The 19,512-nt window shown below is 46.6% G+C and overlaps 1 protein-coding gene across 1 annotated transcript in view; it reads left to right on the forward strand.

The window, feature by feature from the left end:
• LOC112107290 (serine/threonine-protein kinase 35) overlaps positions 1-19,512 on the forward strand; it is a 46,045-nt gene that overhangs the window by 16,782 nt on the left and 9,751 nt on the right. The window contains exon 2 of the mRNA XM_024200930.2: positions 6,516-7,263. Coding sequence (XP_024056698.2) covers positions 6,516-7,228 — 713 coding nt within the window. The 3' untranslated portion in view covers positions 7,229-7,263. The remainder of the gene's footprint in view (positions 1-6,515; positions 7,264-19,512) is intronic.

The following is a 19,512-nucleotide window of genomic DNA, read 5'->3' on the forward strand; positions in this document are numbered from 1 at the left end:
GCCTGGTGGGGACCTCCTTGAAAGATACCAGGGCCCACACGGTGACCCTATAGCCCTGAAACTCCATATGCCCCCACAGCCCTATCAGATCCCCATACACCCCCACAGCAACCTCTGCACCACCGAAAGTCCTGGGAGCTCCTATACATCCCACACACTGACCCCCAATTACCCCCTCTGCAACATGCAGCGCTAGCTCTACTTGAGCCTGGTGGAGACCTCCCTGAAAGTTACTGGAACCCACCCACAGGACCTGTACACAACCCTGGCAGCCTTGTACACCCCCAGACCCTTCATAATACCCACCCATGCAGCAACAAGCTGTCAGCTGTACCTGCACCTGGTGGAGATATCCCTGAGAAGTATTGCTCCCCCGCCCTCCTGCCCACCTGCTACCTCCTATATATCCTCAGGGGGATCCTCCATCACCCCCCACACACACACACACAGCAGCAAGCAGAGACCCCTCTACCTGTATCTGGTATAGGGTCCCCCTCCCCCTGCCACACAACTCCTCCCCCAACCTCTTCCCCCCCATACAACTTCAGCCAGGGGCCTTCCATAACCCGTATATTCCCACTCAACTATAAGGAAGACCTGTTCTACTTGTGCCACACCTCTGGGTCCCACTATATGCCCCCACCCCCAAGGAAGGAGGGAGGCTCCCATAGCTCTCACAGGGATTCCTTCTCATACACCCAGCAACAGGCAGTCAACTATGCATGTTCCTCAGGGAGAACTTTCTGAAAGATAATTAGAATCCTACACATGGGTACCACCCTTGAGGGCCCTGCCCCTCCTCCAGTGGGACCCACCTCAGTTGTAATAAGCAGAGCCAGCCTTATCTGAGTCTGGAGACCTGGCAGAAAGGTAGTGGGGGCTCCCCTCGGGGCCCTCGTTGTACAGTCCCTGTAGTGGAGTCCTTCCCTAGAAATTGGGGAAAGAGGTTCCCCAGGACAATATTCTTCCCTGTATGTTCTCCCTTACCCTAGAAACTCCCTCAGGCAGAGAGGTCCAGAAGCCACCCCCTCTTCCTCAGACCTTCCCTCATGGCAACAAGTGGAGCCAATTGTATATGAAAGTAAAAGATTCTGCTGAAGGAAGCTGTAAATTGGGGAGACCACCCTGGGACCCCCATCCCCTTCCTATCCTGAAGGGGAGACATGCACTGCATTGCAACAATCAAAGCCAGCTTGAACCTGCATTTGGTGAATTTCTCCCTCAAAGCTACTGCACCCCCCCCATCCTCCCCATACCTATCCTGTCATCACAGACCTATCCGTAAGCTTGAGTTCTGTTATTTGCTAGGTGAAGAACCCTGTATGCTCCAAAATGCATCAGTTCACCCCCAAAAAAACTTCAATAGCTTTCAGCTCAATTACCTCCAAAGCTATGTAACTTATACTGATAGGTGCTTTGAAGTAGGTAAACAGGTGGGGGAGACCTCACCAAAAGCTACCGTACCTCAGTTCCCCCTTCCCCAGTCACCCAAAGCACTGGTGCTTGATCATGCCCCTCTTGTTCTCTGCCACCAACACTGTTCTGGCCCATGTGCCCAGCGCTTAGAATCCCTGCGGTGCCATTCTGCATGACCTCAGCTGGGCTATTTACAGACATGCACAGATGTTGTGCCAACGTGCCGAGGTTCAGGATGTGGGGATTAACTCATGCTCCTCGTTTTGGATGAGTCTCAAGTAACAGACCACTAGACTGTAGGGTTCAAATTCCTTCGCAGAGTGAATGTCGTTTATAATCTGAAATTCATTATTCGGCCTCTCTGGTTAAAGCAAATTACAGCTGAAGCCGAGCACCTGGCTTGGAATTCCATTAGTCTCAATTGAGGGACCGTTGAGAGGGAAGTACCCATCGGCAATGTGCAAAGCCACAGCCTTCATACATACACATGTTCAGGGCTCATGTTTGACCACGTGCCCTATGGGCTGTTCTAGCCAATGGTGTCAATGTACAGAACTAGCTTGTTAGAGAGAAACTGAACATAGATAGGGCAGTGCTTACTAGCACGTCCGCTAACATGCTACAGCCTGGCTGCGCAGCAGCCTGGACTCTGTGCTGTAGCTCTCAAAATACTTCTGCAGTGTCCATGACTATGCAGCCTGCACACTGGTTACAACACAGCAGTGCATAGCCTGCTCGTTTCAAACGCCGCCGGCTTCTACCAGTGTCTGTGGCCATCTCTTTTCAGTGCAATATGCTGGCCATATCTGTTTGCCATATGAATCTTAACAGCAGGTATCTTGAGCTAACCAGTGTATTTTAAGATTACATCTAATTGCAACAATGGAGAAAAGGACAGCAGTTCGATAGTTGTTAAATTTGCTCAGTGATTTGTCTGAATTAAGTCACTTTGAAATGTTGAGGTTCCAATACGTGTTTCAGGGGAATGTCACTGCAGCAATGAAGGGGTTAGGGCACATTATCCATCCTACACCACCTAGACTGGCGTGCAATGTCCTTGAATTCAGTGGGACTTTAGGTAAACCTCTTATATCATAGATCAGTCTCAGAACTTGTCCATCAGTTGTCTTTTCTCTTAGTCTCCCTTTGCTGCCTGCTCTGTGTGTAAAAACCCAGAGGCAGAAGGTGACTGTTCCCAGTAATTTTCTCTATGCTAAGTTCAAAAACTGCTGAGGCAAACTAACTAGAACTCAGTCCTGGTATGCACCCTTCAGAGACACAAAACAGGGAAGGACCCCCAACAATGGGGGGCGGGGGGAGAGGAGAGTGGCCAACAAATCACCCAAAAAGCCATAGAGTGCAAATAAAGAAAGGGCAAAGATCAAGGGGAGGATGAAAGCAAGTGCAGGAATAGAAGGGGCCTGGTGTCCCGTGTTGCTTTTCCCACTAAACCTACTGCAAGGTGCCTGCTCTTGCTGCTGTTGGTGTGTAGCATTCCCGCATAAGTCAAAATAGGAGACTGGATCATTAGCAGTATTTAAAATGCTAAATTCCTACCCAAGGGCAATGTCCTATCCCGTATGTATAGGATTCCTATGAATAGTCTCAGTGTAGTTTATGGTCCCAATTGTGTAGCTCTGCCACACAAATCCTAACCTGGTCCTCACCACACGAGTGCTCCCCCCCCCCCCCCAGTGTAACAACCAGCACCCTCTTCAAAACTCAGCTAAGTGCAGTCTTCAGACCTGCCACCACGGTGCTGTGAATGTGCACATGCAACCCGAGTGTAACATTAGTTGTAACTTATTGTGTCTATTGGGCCAGTTTCTCTGCTTTGGTTCCAGCTGACTTGCACTGTCTCAATAGCACAGAACCGCTTGAAAGCGCCCCCGAAGGATCAGTAGAGATTGGCCCCGATATAGGGGAGGTAGTTGCCGTTGCCGGTTCTATACCACTCACTGCCTGGGGACATGCCAGAGGGGAGGGCTGAGGAGAGCCTATGGGATCACTGCAACCAGCATAACCCAAAGCATCCTAAGGACTTTCCTAAATTACGCTGAAGGTCATTTTGGTCCCCATCTGGCCCAAGCTCAGGGGTGCAGAAAGGTGGTTTGGAGCTGCTTTTTCCCAGCTCTCATCACGCCTATTGTCTAAACTTTTCATTGTTCTTGGTCCCTTAATTTCACTTTCAGAAATTCCATTTTAGCTACTCCTTTGTCAGCTCTTTAAATGGAGGCTCTTTATTCTGACAGCAGAAAGGTGATTTAACAAATTAAAATACTTTCTATAACCCAGAAAATAATGAAGTGAATAAATAGTGCTCCTGGCATAGACCTGGTAGGTCAGTGTCCCACCCCTGGTTACTAGCACTGTACTTGGGCTATTACTGTTGGTGCAGCTGTCTTGACACGAGAGCGCTTGGCTTGTGGGAGTCCAGTGGCAGAGGATGTGCTTCAAAACTCAACACTCCTCGCTTTGCTCTTAAAAATTGAAGGCTTTTTCTTCCTTGCTAAGCCAATAATTCAGCTTGTTGGAAACTAACTGGCTTTGTTACTGAGCTTGGCCACCACCACCTAGGTCACACTTGTAGAAAGGTGCCCATCACCACCACGAGAATCTGAATGCTTTTGCATTCCCACATGTGCCCTATACCCTGGTACTGCCTGCACTCCTACTTTTGTATGACATGCGCACAAGGGGTGTGACATTGCTGTTACAAACCGAGTCCATATGTCCTCATGCATAGAATACACAACTCCTAGAACAGCTGTTCAGAGTTATTACCAGAACAGTGTAATTCCTTGCCAGGAATAGCCATCCCACCCAAAATCTTCCTGCCAGGGGCTGGAGCAGCACTGACTGAAGGGGAGACACAAACTCTTGTGTCTTAAGGAGGTGTTGTCAGGGTTTTAATTAAGCTGAGTTAATAAAATTATAAACCGTAAGTGCACGTAACTGTTTTGACTGTGCAAACGGTTTTGTTCCCAAGACCAGTAGCTCTGTCTTTGGTTTTCCATTCTGTCATGTCCTTTTCCCGCTCTCTCACCAAGGGCGGCTCAGAACAGGAAAACAGCATCCACTGTCTGAGTTTTCATCTCCAGAAACAAATAACCCTTCCTTCCCCAAATAGACTGTTTGTTTGCCACAGAGACTCGAACTTGGATGGATTCCCTCTTTACAGTACTCTTAGTAGGGAGCCTGGATTTGGCCTGTCCAGCAAATGCCACCAGCACCCCACTTTCTGATGGCTTGTTTAAAGCTGGGGTTCTCAACCTTTTTCTTTCTGAGTCTCCCCCGCCCCCCACATGCTATAAAAACTACAGCCCACCTGTGCCATAACAACTGTTTCTCTGCATATAAAAGCCAGGGCCAGCATTGGAGGGGGGGGGGGAGGGAGCAGGGCAATTGCTTGGGGCCCCATACCACAGGCTTCAGGTTCAGCCCCGGGTGACAGGGCTTCAGCTTTCTGCCCTGAGCTCCAGTGAGTCTGATGGTGGCCCTGTTTGGTGGACCCCCTGAAACCTGCTGGAGGGGGCCTTGGACCCCTGGTTGAGAACTGCTGGTTTAAAGGGTCTCCCTCCCACTCCTCCTTATGATCTAACTTTCATCATTCACATAGGACAGGGAGGTGCAGCCAGATTCTTCTTTTCTAATTTCCATGGCAGTAGTCATGGTTACAGACTGTTTATGCAAATAACCAATATTTCTCTCTCCCTCCCCACACCAATCACTGACCATTAAAGAGCTGATGACTTGGCTTGTTTGGTGTTCTTTGGCTTTATCCGCCATTGGAAATCCTGGTTTCTTTCCCATGTGTTCTCTGGAGTCTGTTTGCTGGAGGGTGGAGTCATTTAACACAGTTTAACTTTTCAGCTCTGCCCATGTCATTTGATAGAAAAAGTAGAGGCAATCAAGTTGCGTATTCTGGGTTTATGGTGAAATGTAATTCTCAATGTTTTATGAGGAAATACTCCAGTTGCACTAACAGGTTCTGTCTGTATAACCAAGGTCAACTTCCATCTTCTCTCCTGCATCATGTTAGTTCACTGTATTCAGGAAGTGCTATTTGCTAGAAGGCAAACAGTTCAAGATCCCTCCCCTCCCCGCTGGGAATATGGCTGTAGGCACAGATATCATCCCAAATAATCTCGACTGGTAATCAATAGGCTTTGTACTGGTATAACTATATATACACGAGGCTTTTACCAATATACACCTCTGTTAGCAAAAAATCGTACCCCTTACCAATAGAAACAACGAGGAGTCCAGTGGCACCTTAAAGACTAACAGATTTATTTGGGCATCAGCTTTCATGGGTAAAAACTGCATCTGAAGAAGTGGTTTTTTTTTACCCACAAAAGCTCATGCCCAAATAAATCTGTTCGCCTTTAAGGTGCCACCAGACTCCTCGTTAGTCTGTATCCACAAAAACAACACAGCTACCCCTCTGAAACTTACCTATGGAGTTATGTCAGTAAACTTAAAAGAGTAGGACAGCCCTTAGTGGCTCCAGTCACCACAGTGGAGGAAACACTATAGGAGAGCAAGCTCGATTCTCTTCTGATTCCTACATCATCAGCAAGGCCGAGAATTCTACCTGCAGAATCGTATTGGTGGTAAATGCAGAAGCTGACGAACGTAGCTTGGTTTTCAGATTCCAGGTGGAGCCTGCAGGACTGATAGTAAAACTATTCACTTGCAATCTGAGCTCTGTAGAAACTACGGAGGATGGGTCCATGTTTCCCTCCTCAGTGCCGCTTGTAGAACAATTTTTAAAGCAAACCGTCCTTTAAGCTGGTGTCTAGGGTACGGTTGTGACTGTGATAGGAAGTGAAAAATATTCTATAGCCCCCTCATTCCACAGGACACCAAAGCAGTTAAACTATAGAGATGAGGGCGTCAGTCAGCCAGTCTGCAGCCTTCTGCATAACTTACAAACGACACACTTAGCAGTAGTGATCACCAGCATGTCCTTGGGAGGGCGGCTCTGGCTAGACTCATCAGGACTTTCCGCTGCATTTAAAACATCACTGTCCTTACCGTTGCTAACCTCTTGCTGTGTCTGCCATTACCATGCCTCTTTCTTTCTTTTTTGTAAGGTGAGAGAATCTTGGGCTATGCTGAGGAGCCCTGTTATCTCTGGTTCGTCATGGAGTTCTGTGAAGGGGGAGATCTGAATCAGTACGTGCTCTCGCGGCGACCGGACCCAGCCACTAACAAGAGTTTCATGCTACAGCTAACCAGCGCAATCGCCTTCCTGCACAAGAACCATATTGTGCACAGGGACCTGAAGCCAGACAACATTTTGATCACCGAGAAGTCTGGCACCCCGGTTCTCAAGGTGGCAGACTTCGGACTCAGCAAGGTCTGTGCTGGCCTGACGGCTCGGGGCAAGGAAGGTGGGAATGATAACAAAAATGTGAATGTGAACAAGTACTGGCTGTCTTCAGCCTGCGGCTCTGACTTCTACATGGCCCCTGAGGTCTGGGAGGGACACTACACAGCCAAGGCAGACATCTTTGCCCTGGGCATCATCATCTGGGCCATGATTGAGAGGATAACTTTCATCGATGCAGAGACCAAGAAGGAGCTACTGGGGACCTACATCAAGCAGGGCACAGAGATTGTGCCCGTTGGGGAAGCACTGCTAGAAAACCCAAAGATGGAGTTGCATATCCCCCAGAAACGCAGGACTTCCATGTCTGAGGGAATCAAGCAACTCTTGAAAGACATGTTAGCTGCTAACCCACAGGATCGACCTGATGCCTTTGAGCTTGAAACCAGAATGGACCAGGTTACATGTGCTGCTTAAATTCAGGGCAAAGCATTAGTGCATTTTGCAATTGGGTAAGTGTTCTGCAGTTTTTCTGCAACTCTTTTCTTCACCTATTGCACCATCCCACTTATTGGCTGTACTGTGTAATGGCACAGTGGAGCCTTTTATATTCTTAGAGCTATTTATCCACTGACTCATGTAAGAACTACTTCCTGAGGCTTTCATCCACCTTTATTTAAACCAAAAAAATCATAAAAAGGAGATGGAAAACAGAACTAGCAGCAGCCCTGTCTAGTGTTCTCCAAACCCTGTGTTGGAAACATGTCTAACACAAGTCTCAGTTGCCTGAGAGGACCCCTACCTCACTCACTCACTGACCGAGCTGGCTAGTGTGTGGTGAGGCAAGGGACCGCTCAAACAACTGGGACAGACGCTTTCCTGCGGGCTCATTCTCTGCACACTGACCAACAAGAGGGAGGGATCCTGCAGGGAAAGAATAGTATGCTCTCATGATCCTTGTATCATGTGTACACAGGAAGGGACAGAAGGCTTCACTGGCAGCCTTGTCGATAACTAGAGTGCTTCCCTTTGCAGCCTTAATGTTCTCTTAATTGTGGTTTTTGCATGTAATATAGCAATTTTCTTCTGTTTATACTCAAATGAAGCTCATCACTGTGCTCAGAGGCCACTTGAGGTGACCTACAGAGGCCTTCCCATGATAAGGTGCCATATTCCACTCACTAGCTACCTTTTGGATGCAATACAGTTTTGCTCAGCTACTTCATCCTCCTTTCCACATCAAAGGACCTCCTCTACTTAATGGTTGCAATCAGGCAGAGCCTAGTTTAGGCAAAGCTGGAACAGTGGACATCAGATTTCCTGGGCTCTGCGTACCCATTCCCATCCCAATATAATGTACTGGACTGATAACACCCCTGTTGAATTTGAAGAGGTAAAACAGCTGTACAAACTGCTTAGGAATACACTGGGCAAAGTGACTGACAGGTGAGTTTTCAACATGCTCAATCCTGCTTCACCTAGAAGGAATGTAATTGGTCTTGTTTCATTTTTACTTCCTAGTACTAAATAAGGGAGTTCCTTCGAGTGTGAAATATACTTGTGCAGTGCCAGGCACGTGTTCCTGTATTTGGCACAGTTGGGTTTACAGAATTGTTGTATTTTAACAGATTGCTCCCAGCTCAGTTTAAATGGAACCACTTTCCTTCTAGGCTCAGTTCCCTAAACCACATCTAGGAACTCCAAAATTCAAGCAGGAAGCGAAGCTCTGATCATTTGCTTTTGCCACTGCTGTATTCAGAACCTAAAGGACTCAGACTAGACTTTTGGCTACTGATCAGAGCTGTAGAACTAGGGAATGGGGTTACATTGAGCTGGTGTCCTCGGTAACTAGGAAGTATTTATTTGTGGCAAAGCCACTGAGAAACAAAAGCAGTTATTAGGGACTCCCCCAGCCAAAGAACCAGGATGAAACTGGAAAATTGCAGATCTGGAAGATGAAAGTAAAACTTGCTTTGGAGAACCTTGGTCTTTCAAAAGCTCCTGCCGTGCTCTCTGTATAATGCTGATCAGGAGAGATCTGTGACACTTCATTAGTGGGAAAATGACTAAACTGGAACTTAGCCCACCTGTTCTGCTTGCTGTGGTCAGGAGACTGAGGAGTTCATACTCAAATTAAATATTAAAGGAAATTACAAATTGGAGCTGCCTTGGCACATGTCACTATTGTGCAACATGTGGTAAGATCAACCCGTAGACTAGAGACAGGCCTCTGCAGTAATATGCATGTACAACAGGATGAATTAAGGACACTTTGGCAGCCTTGGCTTCTAATTTCCTCGCTGCTGTTGCTTTGCCTTGACCTGAAGTGAGCATTCCAGAGATTATGTAATAAAGATGTGCTCTCCCTCCCCTTTCTCTAGACACCAGTTTGGAATGTGCCCAGACAAGTAGGTTACTTGGGCCATTTCTTACCAGTGTCAATCAATTGGCAGCTTGTTTTCTCAGCTGAGGAGCTACTGTGATAAACTTTTTTTTTGTAAGAATCTGACTTTACCCAGGAAAGCAAAGACACCCTTAGTTGAGACTTTACTCTAGATACTTGCCCTCTAGTACCATGTATGTGATAAAAAGTACATCACAGTGAGAGACTGAATGGTGGGGCTGCTTTAGTGCCCAGGATGGTGGATCATTGGCTATGTATAATGCAGGTTCCTGTTGGGGTTGAGGTAGGGGGTTAAGAATGAATGAGCAGAATTGTGAACCCTTGAAATGGACTTCAGTGATAACTGATCCTTCCCTGTTCTGGTATGACTGGATGCTACTAGAATAGCATACTTCACCGCTTGGTTTTAAGGGAAGAGGTGGATGTTTTCCTCCCGTGGGGGTTGGGAATATGCTATTTTTAAAGCACCTGGCATCATGCATCTCCCAAGTGGTCCATGTTTTGCCTCTGCTGTTGCCATCTGTGATCACTCATGCTCTGCTAACATAATGCTGCTGAGTTATGTAACAACCCAGTGCCCTCTGGGGAAAATCCATTCTGCACATATCTGCAGAATAGTAAATGCAGGGATAATAAACACAGAGAGGACAGTCCTACCCTGCAGCTGTTTACATAAAACCCTAGCTGCCTGTTCAGAGTCCCCCCTTCCCTATCCATGGAGGGAGCCAGCAATTCGTCTTCACCAAATGTTTCCTTTAGTGACCTAGCTGCAGTGGAGGTGGTTACCACTCATGTAACTACATTGCATGTGGCATAGTGGCCATGCTTTGCTTGTCCCCAGTAGCTGAGCGCCGGCAATATGTTCGTTGTACTTGACGCATCATGTTGCACGAGGGGGAATAATTTCTCTGGTTCCTTCACTGTGCAGCAGTGCTCTTACATGCATGGCTTTTTAAACAGCATTCACACCTTCAAATCCACAACAGGTCCCTTTCGTTGTTGCTGAGCTTTAGTGTAACATTCCCAACGCTTAAGTCTGAAACTGCCTGAGAAGCTTAGAATGAACAAATCAGTGCCTGAGGTCAGCATTAATGCCCCAGCAGTTGAGCATTTAACCACAAGTCAGTTTCCAAAGCAAGTGTAACTTTGACCCTTATGAACCTTGTATCTTGAATTGCGATATGTGCCATTCAGAACAAGGCCTCTCATTTCTGTTTGAGGAGTTAAATGGCAAGAGACTTCAGACTTTAACTAAAGTTCATGTCCTAGCTTAGACAGCACGCAATGCTGCCAGCCAGAGCTTGCCCATTCTTGGTATTGCACTGGCCACGTCTGGCTTCTCAATGTCCAAGGGGGCTCATGTCTCTACACTTATGCTACGGATATTGCAGATCTGCCACACAGCAGATTTTATACTTAACCAATATTTATGGTTTCCTGCTGTTCTGCTGAAGCCAGTCAGAACCAATGGGCTGGAGACAGTGAAGGTGATCTTCCTACTGGTTTTACCAGCCTGGCTGAGGATCCCAGAGCTGTCTGTCCCATGTGGTTACTCAGACTGTCCTAGTTGTTGCTCCTGACTCCACACAGCCTGAGACTTACTCTGTAAGAGTAGAAGGCATTCCCTGCAATGTTTGTGTGCATATTTCACTGAAATAAAAGGAATATTTTTTTCTCCTCCTCATTTGAGTAGACACAAGGGGTAAGACTTTCACAGGATCCCAGCTTCTGGAGGGTGCTGTTACTGTTACCCAAGATCTTATGCACAATTTATACAACCTTTCCCTTTCTAGGTATGCGATACAGAAGTCATTCTAGTACAACCAGAAACTGAGCTGTTTGATCCTGGTGGGTGACCTCAGGTTAATCCCTTGATTCCTGTAGGTGTTGAGCATTGTTACTGCACCTGCATTACACATTAGCAAGTACTTAACCTCTCCATGCCTCAAGCGGGAGGCTGACTGTAAGCATGAAAGTGGTTGGATAATATTACTTGTAAGTAACCATCAGCATTAATGTGGATTCCATCTTGTGGGTCTGATTCTGCCCTTGTAATTTTGCCATGTTCCTTGGTGCAGAGCAGCCCTAAAGGGGCAGAAGCAGCCCAGCCAGTTCCTTTGTGGCTAGAGACACACAGGATTTCCTTCCTTGTTCACTCTGCAGTTATCGTCCTGTTCTGTATTCCGGTGAAAGCACGCACTGCTTGATCAGACAGTGGCATCAGTTCCCCCTTTTCCTAGCTGTGCTCTGTGTTCTAAGGTTGTGGCCACTGTGGCATATATACGCGGTGGGCTTCCCTCTCCTGGTGTTAACTGGGGCAGCAAACCACCCCTTATGGTTACAGGTTAGGCAAGTTATTTATATTTGGACATCAATTTAGTATTGGACATAGTTAAATATTTATACAGCCAGGAACCTAGGGCACACTGGCGGGGATGAGTTGTCTAGAGACCTTACTCTGCTCAAGTGAGTGATGGTGTGGGGACGAGCACACAAAAGTAAGATCTCATAGATTTTGGTTTGTTTCTCATCACAGTGGTTCCAGTAACCTTAACTATAGAAATAAGATGAGTAAAGGCAAGATCTCCCCTGTGCTGTTCTGATAACTGAGACTTTGGTCCTCCTAGAGTGATCTTGCATAACTACCTTCCAGAAGCTATAAACATCCTGATTAATGCTCTCCTAAAACTTCTTCAAGAGCTGCTCTTCTTTGAGAATGGAAAGTGTTATTTTAGAACAGTTGAAGTGTGGTCGGAGGGCTGTACAGAGCTGCCAGCACTGGGTATTACACAACTGCCACATGTCCAGAAAGTTTAAGGTTGCCAGGTAGGGCCATGAGACCTTCCAGAAGGGGGAGAGTGGCTAAACTTAAACCTCTGGGAACAGGACATATAGAGCTAAAAAACACCCCCCTACAATCTTACCCTTGCCCTCTGAGTGATGCCGTAATATTCCCGTAACACACCTGCTGGTGCAGCTAGTGTAGGACACACCACGTGAACACTATAGGACTAAGTCTAACACCTTCCCTGTGCTATAGCAAAACTAGCGTTTAGCTGAGATGTACTGAACAAGAGCTGCCTACACCACAGTCACTGTGCCTGCTCCACAGAACCCACCCCATTTTACAAGCCCTTCACCCTCACGGACAGCGGTCCATCCAGTGTTATGCTTTCACTTACCAATCATTAAACCCCCAGTTCACTCCTATCCCACCTCACTGCTGACAATCCCCATGGCAAGAAGACCCTGTGCAGCACTGAAATGAGACATCTTGCATCCCTAAAGATACTCAGACACCTCTGTCCTTGGATCACATATGTGGTGAGGAGGGAGTAGGTCTCAGACTCCCTAGATCACCCATCACAATCACAGCTCTGTCAGGCTGCCACCATTCAGTAGGGCTATATCTAGCACAGTGAATGCAGCAAAAGTGCATACAGGTAACGCCCAGTGGCTGTTGCCAGCTCCAGAGGGGCAGAGTTAAGGTTGCAGTGCGGTTTATCTTAACTGTATATCCTGGTTTTCAGAGGTCTTCGTGTAGCCCCGCTGCACGTTAGGGAAGGGCATGAGGCACCATGGGGTAACCTGAACCCTGGGTTAAACTCTTAGTCATTTAATTGTTCTTTTTAAAAAAGTTTCTCAGCACCCAGCTCTTCCCCCTGCACTGCCTCAGGCACCTCAGCTATTATTAGCTTGGCCACAGAATGCACTGGCTGGGTGTTGGTACCTTCCCTGCCTCTGTATCATCTGCAATGTCTGCCTGTCCAGCACAGCCTGCTTTGTCCTCCTCCACTGTCCTCCCCCTGGAGAGCAGGCATCAGCATGGGACCCCCAGGTAGAGGCGCTGGGGAGAGCATGGAGTTAAGGGGGACATCTTTTGAAGGGAAGGACAGAAATTGGAGGAGGGCCATAAAGAAGGCTTGGTCTAGTGGTTAGCAGCTGGGACATGGGAGACCTGGATTCAATTCCCTGCTCTGCAACAGACTTCCTGTATGACCATAGACCACATCTAGTCTCTGGCTTTCAGTTCTCCATCTGTAAGACTGAGAACACACCAGCCCAAGGAGTACTGAGGAGAAATACATTAATGACTGTGAGGTGCTACAGTGATGGGGGCCATGCAAGTACCTATAATTGGAGGTTTTGGGGGGTGTCAGCTGGAGCCCCCCCCACATAGTTCTGACCCTTCCTCCTTTCCATCCCACTCTTGCTTGCACTGTTCCAGCAGCCAGGATGACTGGGCCCAGGCCCTCCCACCTCCCAAGTGGGCATCCTAACTACTGGACTGCAGTTATTCCCTCTCTCTGGCCCAGTGACTATCATAGTCCAGAGACAGCCATTCCCATTTTCTCTTTGTAGTCCAGGGGTTAGGGCACCCACATGGGAGGTGGGAAACTCTGGGCCCCGTCCCCTTGCTCTAACCACTCTCTCATTATCTACCCAGAGTGCAATACCTTCTACAGGAGAGACTGGGGGAGCCCCACATCAGAATACCCCATAGCTCAAGGGCTAGAGAACTCTCCTGAGAGGTGGGAGACTCTTGTTCTTTCTGAAGTGAGCCTGACTTTCACCACCACCTCCTCATCCAGCCAGATTTCGAAGGGGACCTACTCTGGTAGATGGCCTCTGAGCATGTGACTTAGGCAGTCGAATGCCTTTTGTCTTGTAATTCATGCATCACTCTGGGACTTAGGCAGGAAATAGGCATCCAGTCACCTAGGGGGAGGCATCTGTGCGTGTGCTCAGAGGCAGAAACATGGGCATTTAGGGAACTTTTACTTGGAAAAAGTTAGGTGCTGAGTGAGTTTAGGCAACTATGGGATCATTGTTTCATCCTCCTTAATCAGTGCCGGCACTGGCCTTTAATAATGCTGCAGGTGGAAGAGTAGCCACAGATCCAGCAATCCTTCTCACAGCTGCATAGAACACATGTAATGAATCTTTCAGAAAGTAGTTAGAGGCCCTTCTAAATTAGCTGAACTACTCAGGACGCACTGCACATAATATTAAACCCCCTTAACAGGTAGATAGTAGCACCATGCCCACTGATCATTCACAGACTTCTGCCAGGGCAAGGTTCACACTTACAGCATGCATCGATGTCTCAGGTTCATTGTCCACAGCATGTCCCCTTGAGCCACACAATCACTGTAACAGCAAGCTGCCTGGAAACCCTCTTGCCCTAGTCTCTTTGGCTTGTCGTTTTTGGCATATGTCATTGTGGAGATCTCTGATCAATAACTTTTCCAGTAGCACTTCCTGAAAGGGGCAGGGGGTGCCATGCGCTAGATGAGCAACTGAGCGCAGTAAAATGCAAGGGGGGTTGAGTATCTTAGGGACCCCCTTTGTTCAAATGACCCCAAATTCGGACCACTACGCCTATCTGCAGCCGTCCGAGGCACAGCAAATTTCAAGGCAAGCCGCATAAATGTGTAGATTTTACAGCTCTGAGAGTCTGCTTTTAAACAAGTGTTGTTCAGCCATAGCAGTGGCAGAGATAGCATTCCACTCTCTTATATTGGAGCTCAGGTGTAGCTTCAAGCCTTTGCCTAGCACAGCAGTGAGAGGGGCTAGGTGAGGGGAGGAGCTGCTATGGCTTTTGTTAACGTGATGACAAATGAATGTGAAGAGTGGTCTGACTGTATAGAACACTTCTCAGGCTGGAGCAGTGGGCAGGTAATGATTTGATGGGATTTCAGTGCCCAGCAGAGGTTCTGTCTCTGAAACTGACTTATTCCAGCAGACTAGACCACTCCTTGCACTACCTCTTCTTTCAGCCTCTAACTATTGCGGAGATGAAGGAAGAGGGGGACACGCATCAGACCCTAATTGGTCGTTTCTTCCCACCACCCAACACAGATGTTATGAGGTTGAGTAGTGCCCGTATAAGAAAAATTAAAACTATTGATTCTTCCTCAAAAGGTTTTTAATGACTTTCGACTATAAAGGCAACACAGACAAAATAAGAAAAGCAAGAATAAAAGACCAACACTAAAAAAGGATTAATATAAATGGCAAGTTATACTGAAGACAAGCACAAGTACATGTAAAGTTAATATTCATCAGCTACTTACTACTATTCTTAACACTATAGTATCGATACAACTTGAGATCAATTCCGCTCGAGCAACCAGACTTCTTTACTCCATAAACTTACCCTGCATTCGTCCAAAAATACGTTACCCTTCAGTCGGCCGTTTTTCGCACTGGCCAGGTACAGACAGTTGACCAGTGCACGTCCCTTCAGTTCAAGGGGTGTGGGTCAGGTTTCCCTTATGACCGAAACACACACACAGTCCCGTGCCTTCGTACTTTTTCTCTGATCTGTCGGCCATGTCTTAAAACAGGCCAACCAATTAGGATCAACCAAATCTTTAATGCGGTTAGTGTTGTCGCTTTGACCGTATAATTTATGCTTACTTATCTCCTTGTGTCGCTTTGACCGTATAATTTATGCTTACTTATCTCCTTGTAGCCAATTGTTTTAAATGTAGGTTAGACAAGCTGTGTCCAGGAGTTAGCATAATGTGTTATCTGGTTGCAGCGCGTTTTGACCACTAGTCTTAGCTTACCTCTGCAAAGCTTGCCCTTTTCACCTCTGCAAAAAGGAAGTTTGAGGCCTAACCTTAACAATACCTTTGAACAAAAGTATTGCCAAGCTTAAAATGAACAAAGATTAAGCACAACTACCATCTTAATTCTGAGAAATGAGTGGAGAGGTTCACTTCTCCCCTGGAGTTTGTCCATTGAGTGTCTTTACCATTTTCTGGTGACTAGCTGCCTGTTCACCAATCACATTATGATTAAGTGAGGTGGCAGTTTTTCTCCTGCTTCACAGCATGCCATCCATTGATACCCATTTATCATTTCTATGCAAAGTTGCTAAGAGACACCTTCAATCTCCTTTCTGATTTGCTGCTTCTCAGTCCCTCTGTCTTGTGCCAAGTATGGACAGGGCTACCATTTCCGTGTGTCTATCCATGGAGAACTCCTGCAACACTTCTCTTGTGTCTGTCTTCATACGCTTTTTTTTTTGCTCTCAATTTGCAACTCTTGACATGGAAATCTGGTGTCTATACACTGACCAGCATCTCTCACCCACAAATTCACCCACTCTCCCGACCTTACTGTAGCCCCTCTCTGGTCTCTGATCTTCTAATTATAGCAGTCACAGCTGAACCCCATTCTCTTTAGAGGCTAATTGTAGCTGCATGGATCTAGTTTCAGAGGCACTCTCAGAGAGTTGGTAAAGAAATTAAGGCCTAAGAGATAGTTGCTAATTACCACGTACTCTAACAGCTGTGTTCTGCTCCGGGTTTCCTTCAGCTAATTGAGAGTTCCAATAGGCCTCTGTCCTAATGAGCACAGTTTACTGAACTAGGTGCTGAAACGGACTAACCCAAACACACACCCCCCGTTGGGGAAACACCTCTTGAGGGCCAGATGCATGGGAAGGGAGAGGGAGGGATCTCACAAACAAGCCTAGCAATCTTCTTGCTTTAAAACAAAAATGTCTGTTCGCCTCTATCATCCCCTCATGTTCAAAAATACATTGCTTAGGTCTTGATGCCTCTGCAGTGACAAGCACAATCTTCAGGTCTCTGTGGTACCCTTGCATATTCTGCAGCTCTCCAGCTGCAACAGAAATGAGGACACTTAGCAGTGACTGGCATTCTAGTAGCTGAGATCTCTAGACACTTCCAGTCTCTTCATAAAGGTGGCTTGCTAGTCATCAACCACAAACTGAGTTGGAGAGGAAGAAAGAGGAGTAGAGGCAAGGACTGTATCCCCACTGTCCCTTTAGGAAAGAAGCAGTTTAATGACTGTATTTGAGGACAGGAGGCTGGTACAGTACGTCTACACTACAGTGACACAGCTACAGCTTCACCACTGTAGTGTGCACACTTACTACAGCAACAGAAGGGGTTTTTCTGTCACCATAGTATTTCCACCCCCTTGAGAAGCAGTTGCTAGGTAGATGGAAGAATTCCTCTGTTGACCTACAGATGTCTATGTTGGTGCTTAAGCTGGCTTAACTATGCATCTCAGGGTGAATTTTTCACACCCCTCAGCAACATAGCTAAACCTGTAGACCAGGCTTCTGAAAGCAAACAAGCTAGTACTAACTCCAGAGCTGAAGGTCCAGCCACAATGCAAGGTAAAATGGAATTGGTTTCCCCTACAACGCTGTCTCACGAGCTTCTTGACCTTCAGGGAGCACCCTTTCAGAGGGATCACGGGTTGTGGCCAGACAACGGGAGACTGCTGGTTTTTCCTTACTTCTCCCATCTACCTTCCATTCCCTCAGGAGAGATCTTTAGGATTTTTACAGTTGGGGGAGAGCTTATAATAGGCCAGTCAAAGCAGGATTAGCAAACAACACCTTGTATATCAGGATTACAAACACCTAGGCAAGGAAGCAAGCAACCAACCCAAAACACTTATCCCTTTAAGGGCCAAATAAAAAAAATTCCTCCTCAGCTCACTTCAAGGTTCCAGAAAAAAGGTGACCTACCTTAGACCAAAGCAAAATGGTCCCATGTGTCTTGGTTCAATATGGCCCCAGGAACACACAGCCCCTGCTTTGCCTTCAGCTCTCTGCTAGATCTTCTTGTTCCCTTACTTTTTGCTCTCTTCCTCTTTCCTAAGGAATTCAATAATTCTCCGCAGCTGGTCCCACTGCCCTTCTATCCTCAGGGTGGGAGCCTATACAAGCTATCTCAGTGGTGAATTCATTGTTGAGCTGTTGGCTATGGTCCAGTCCTATCTGGTATTAAAATATAACAACAAAGGAAGGCCATTAATTTAAAATTATTAACTTAAACAGCCCTAATACATTTGAACAAAGTCCCACAAATAACTTGCAGGCCGGTGAAGAGCAGTCTTCTGTTTTGTCTTTCATTTGTGAGTTCAGTTTTAAAGTGCTAGACCAACAGTCTTGGAGAGAAAAAAATTCCCTATCCTCAGAACGGATCAAGCTCCAGATTGCTAAACAAAAAGATCTCAACCCTGATCTGGAGGGGCCTTTTGAGGGGTGAAAGGATGGCTCATCCCATCTCTTCCCTGATCAACGTGACTACAATTAATGCCACATGTTGCTTTTGTGATTGGATGCTTGTCTCCTGGAAACTGGTCTGAAAAAAACACACTCATTTCACACAGGTCCCAGACATCCACTATCCAATAATGAGTCTTGCTCACTATCAACCTGAGCTGGATTCATTAGCCTTTAGCCATTGTTAAACTTCACCAATCCCCTTCATGTGCTTGGGCCCGGGGATGGTTTTTGGGAAATTCCATAAAGGATCACAGAAATGTAGGGCTGGAAGGGAACTCACGAGGTCATCAAGGCCAGCCTTCTGTGGGGGATGCAGGATGAAGTAAACCTGGACCAGCTGTGACAGGTGTTTATCCAGCCTGTTCTTAAAAACCTCCAATGATGGGGATTCCACAACCTCCCCGGAAACCTATTCCAGAGCTTAACTGCCCTAATAGTTCTAACGATCCATAGTAGTTGAAGACTTATCAGGTCCCCCTTCAGTCTTCTTTTCTCAAGACTAAATGTGCCCAGTTTTTTTAACCCTTCCTCAAACATCAGGTTTTCTAAATCTTTTATCATTAATGTAACTCTCCTCTGGGCTCCCTCCAGTTTATCTTTCCTAAAATGTGATGCCCAACTGAGGCCCCACCACTGCTGAGTAGAGCAGGACACCTTCAGTCTTACTTACGACACTCCTGTTAATATATCCCAGCATGATATTAGCCTTTTTCACAACTTCACATTGTAGACTCATAATTTGTGATCCATTGTAACCCCTAGATCCTTTTCAGCAATACTACCATCTAGCCAGTTATTCCCCATTTTGTAGTTGTGCATTTGATTTTTCCTTCCTAAGTGGAGGTTTTTGCACTTATCTTTACTGAATTTCATCTTGTTGATTTCAGACCAATTCTTTAATGTGTCATGGTTATTTTGATTGTAATCCTGTCCTCCAAAGTGCTTGCAGCGCCTCCCATCTTGGTGTCATCTGCAGATTTTATAAGCATCCTCTCCACTCTGTTATTCAAGTCAGTAATGAAAATACTGAATAGTACCAGACTCAGGCCAGACCTTTCAAGGACCCATTAGATACAACTTCCCAGTTTGACAGCAAGCCCTTGATAACTACTCTTTGAGTACGGCCTTTCAACCAGTTGTGCACCCACCTTATAGTAATTTCCTTTAGACCATATTTCCCTAGGTTGCTTCTGAGAACGCCATGTGGGACTGTGTCAGAAGCCTTACTAAAATCATGCTATATTACAGCTACTGCTTCCGCCCTCTTCCCTAGTCCAGTAACCCTGTCAGAGAAGG

Source organism: Terrapene carolina, unplaced genomic scaffold (genome assembly GCF_002925995.2).
Source record: "Terrapene carolina triunguis isolate 2854851 unplaced genomic scaffold, T_m_triunguis-2.0 Scaffold130, whole genome shotgun sequence".
Lineage (NCBI taxonomy): Eukaryota > Metazoa > Chordata > Testudines > Emydidae > Terrapene > Terrapene triunguis.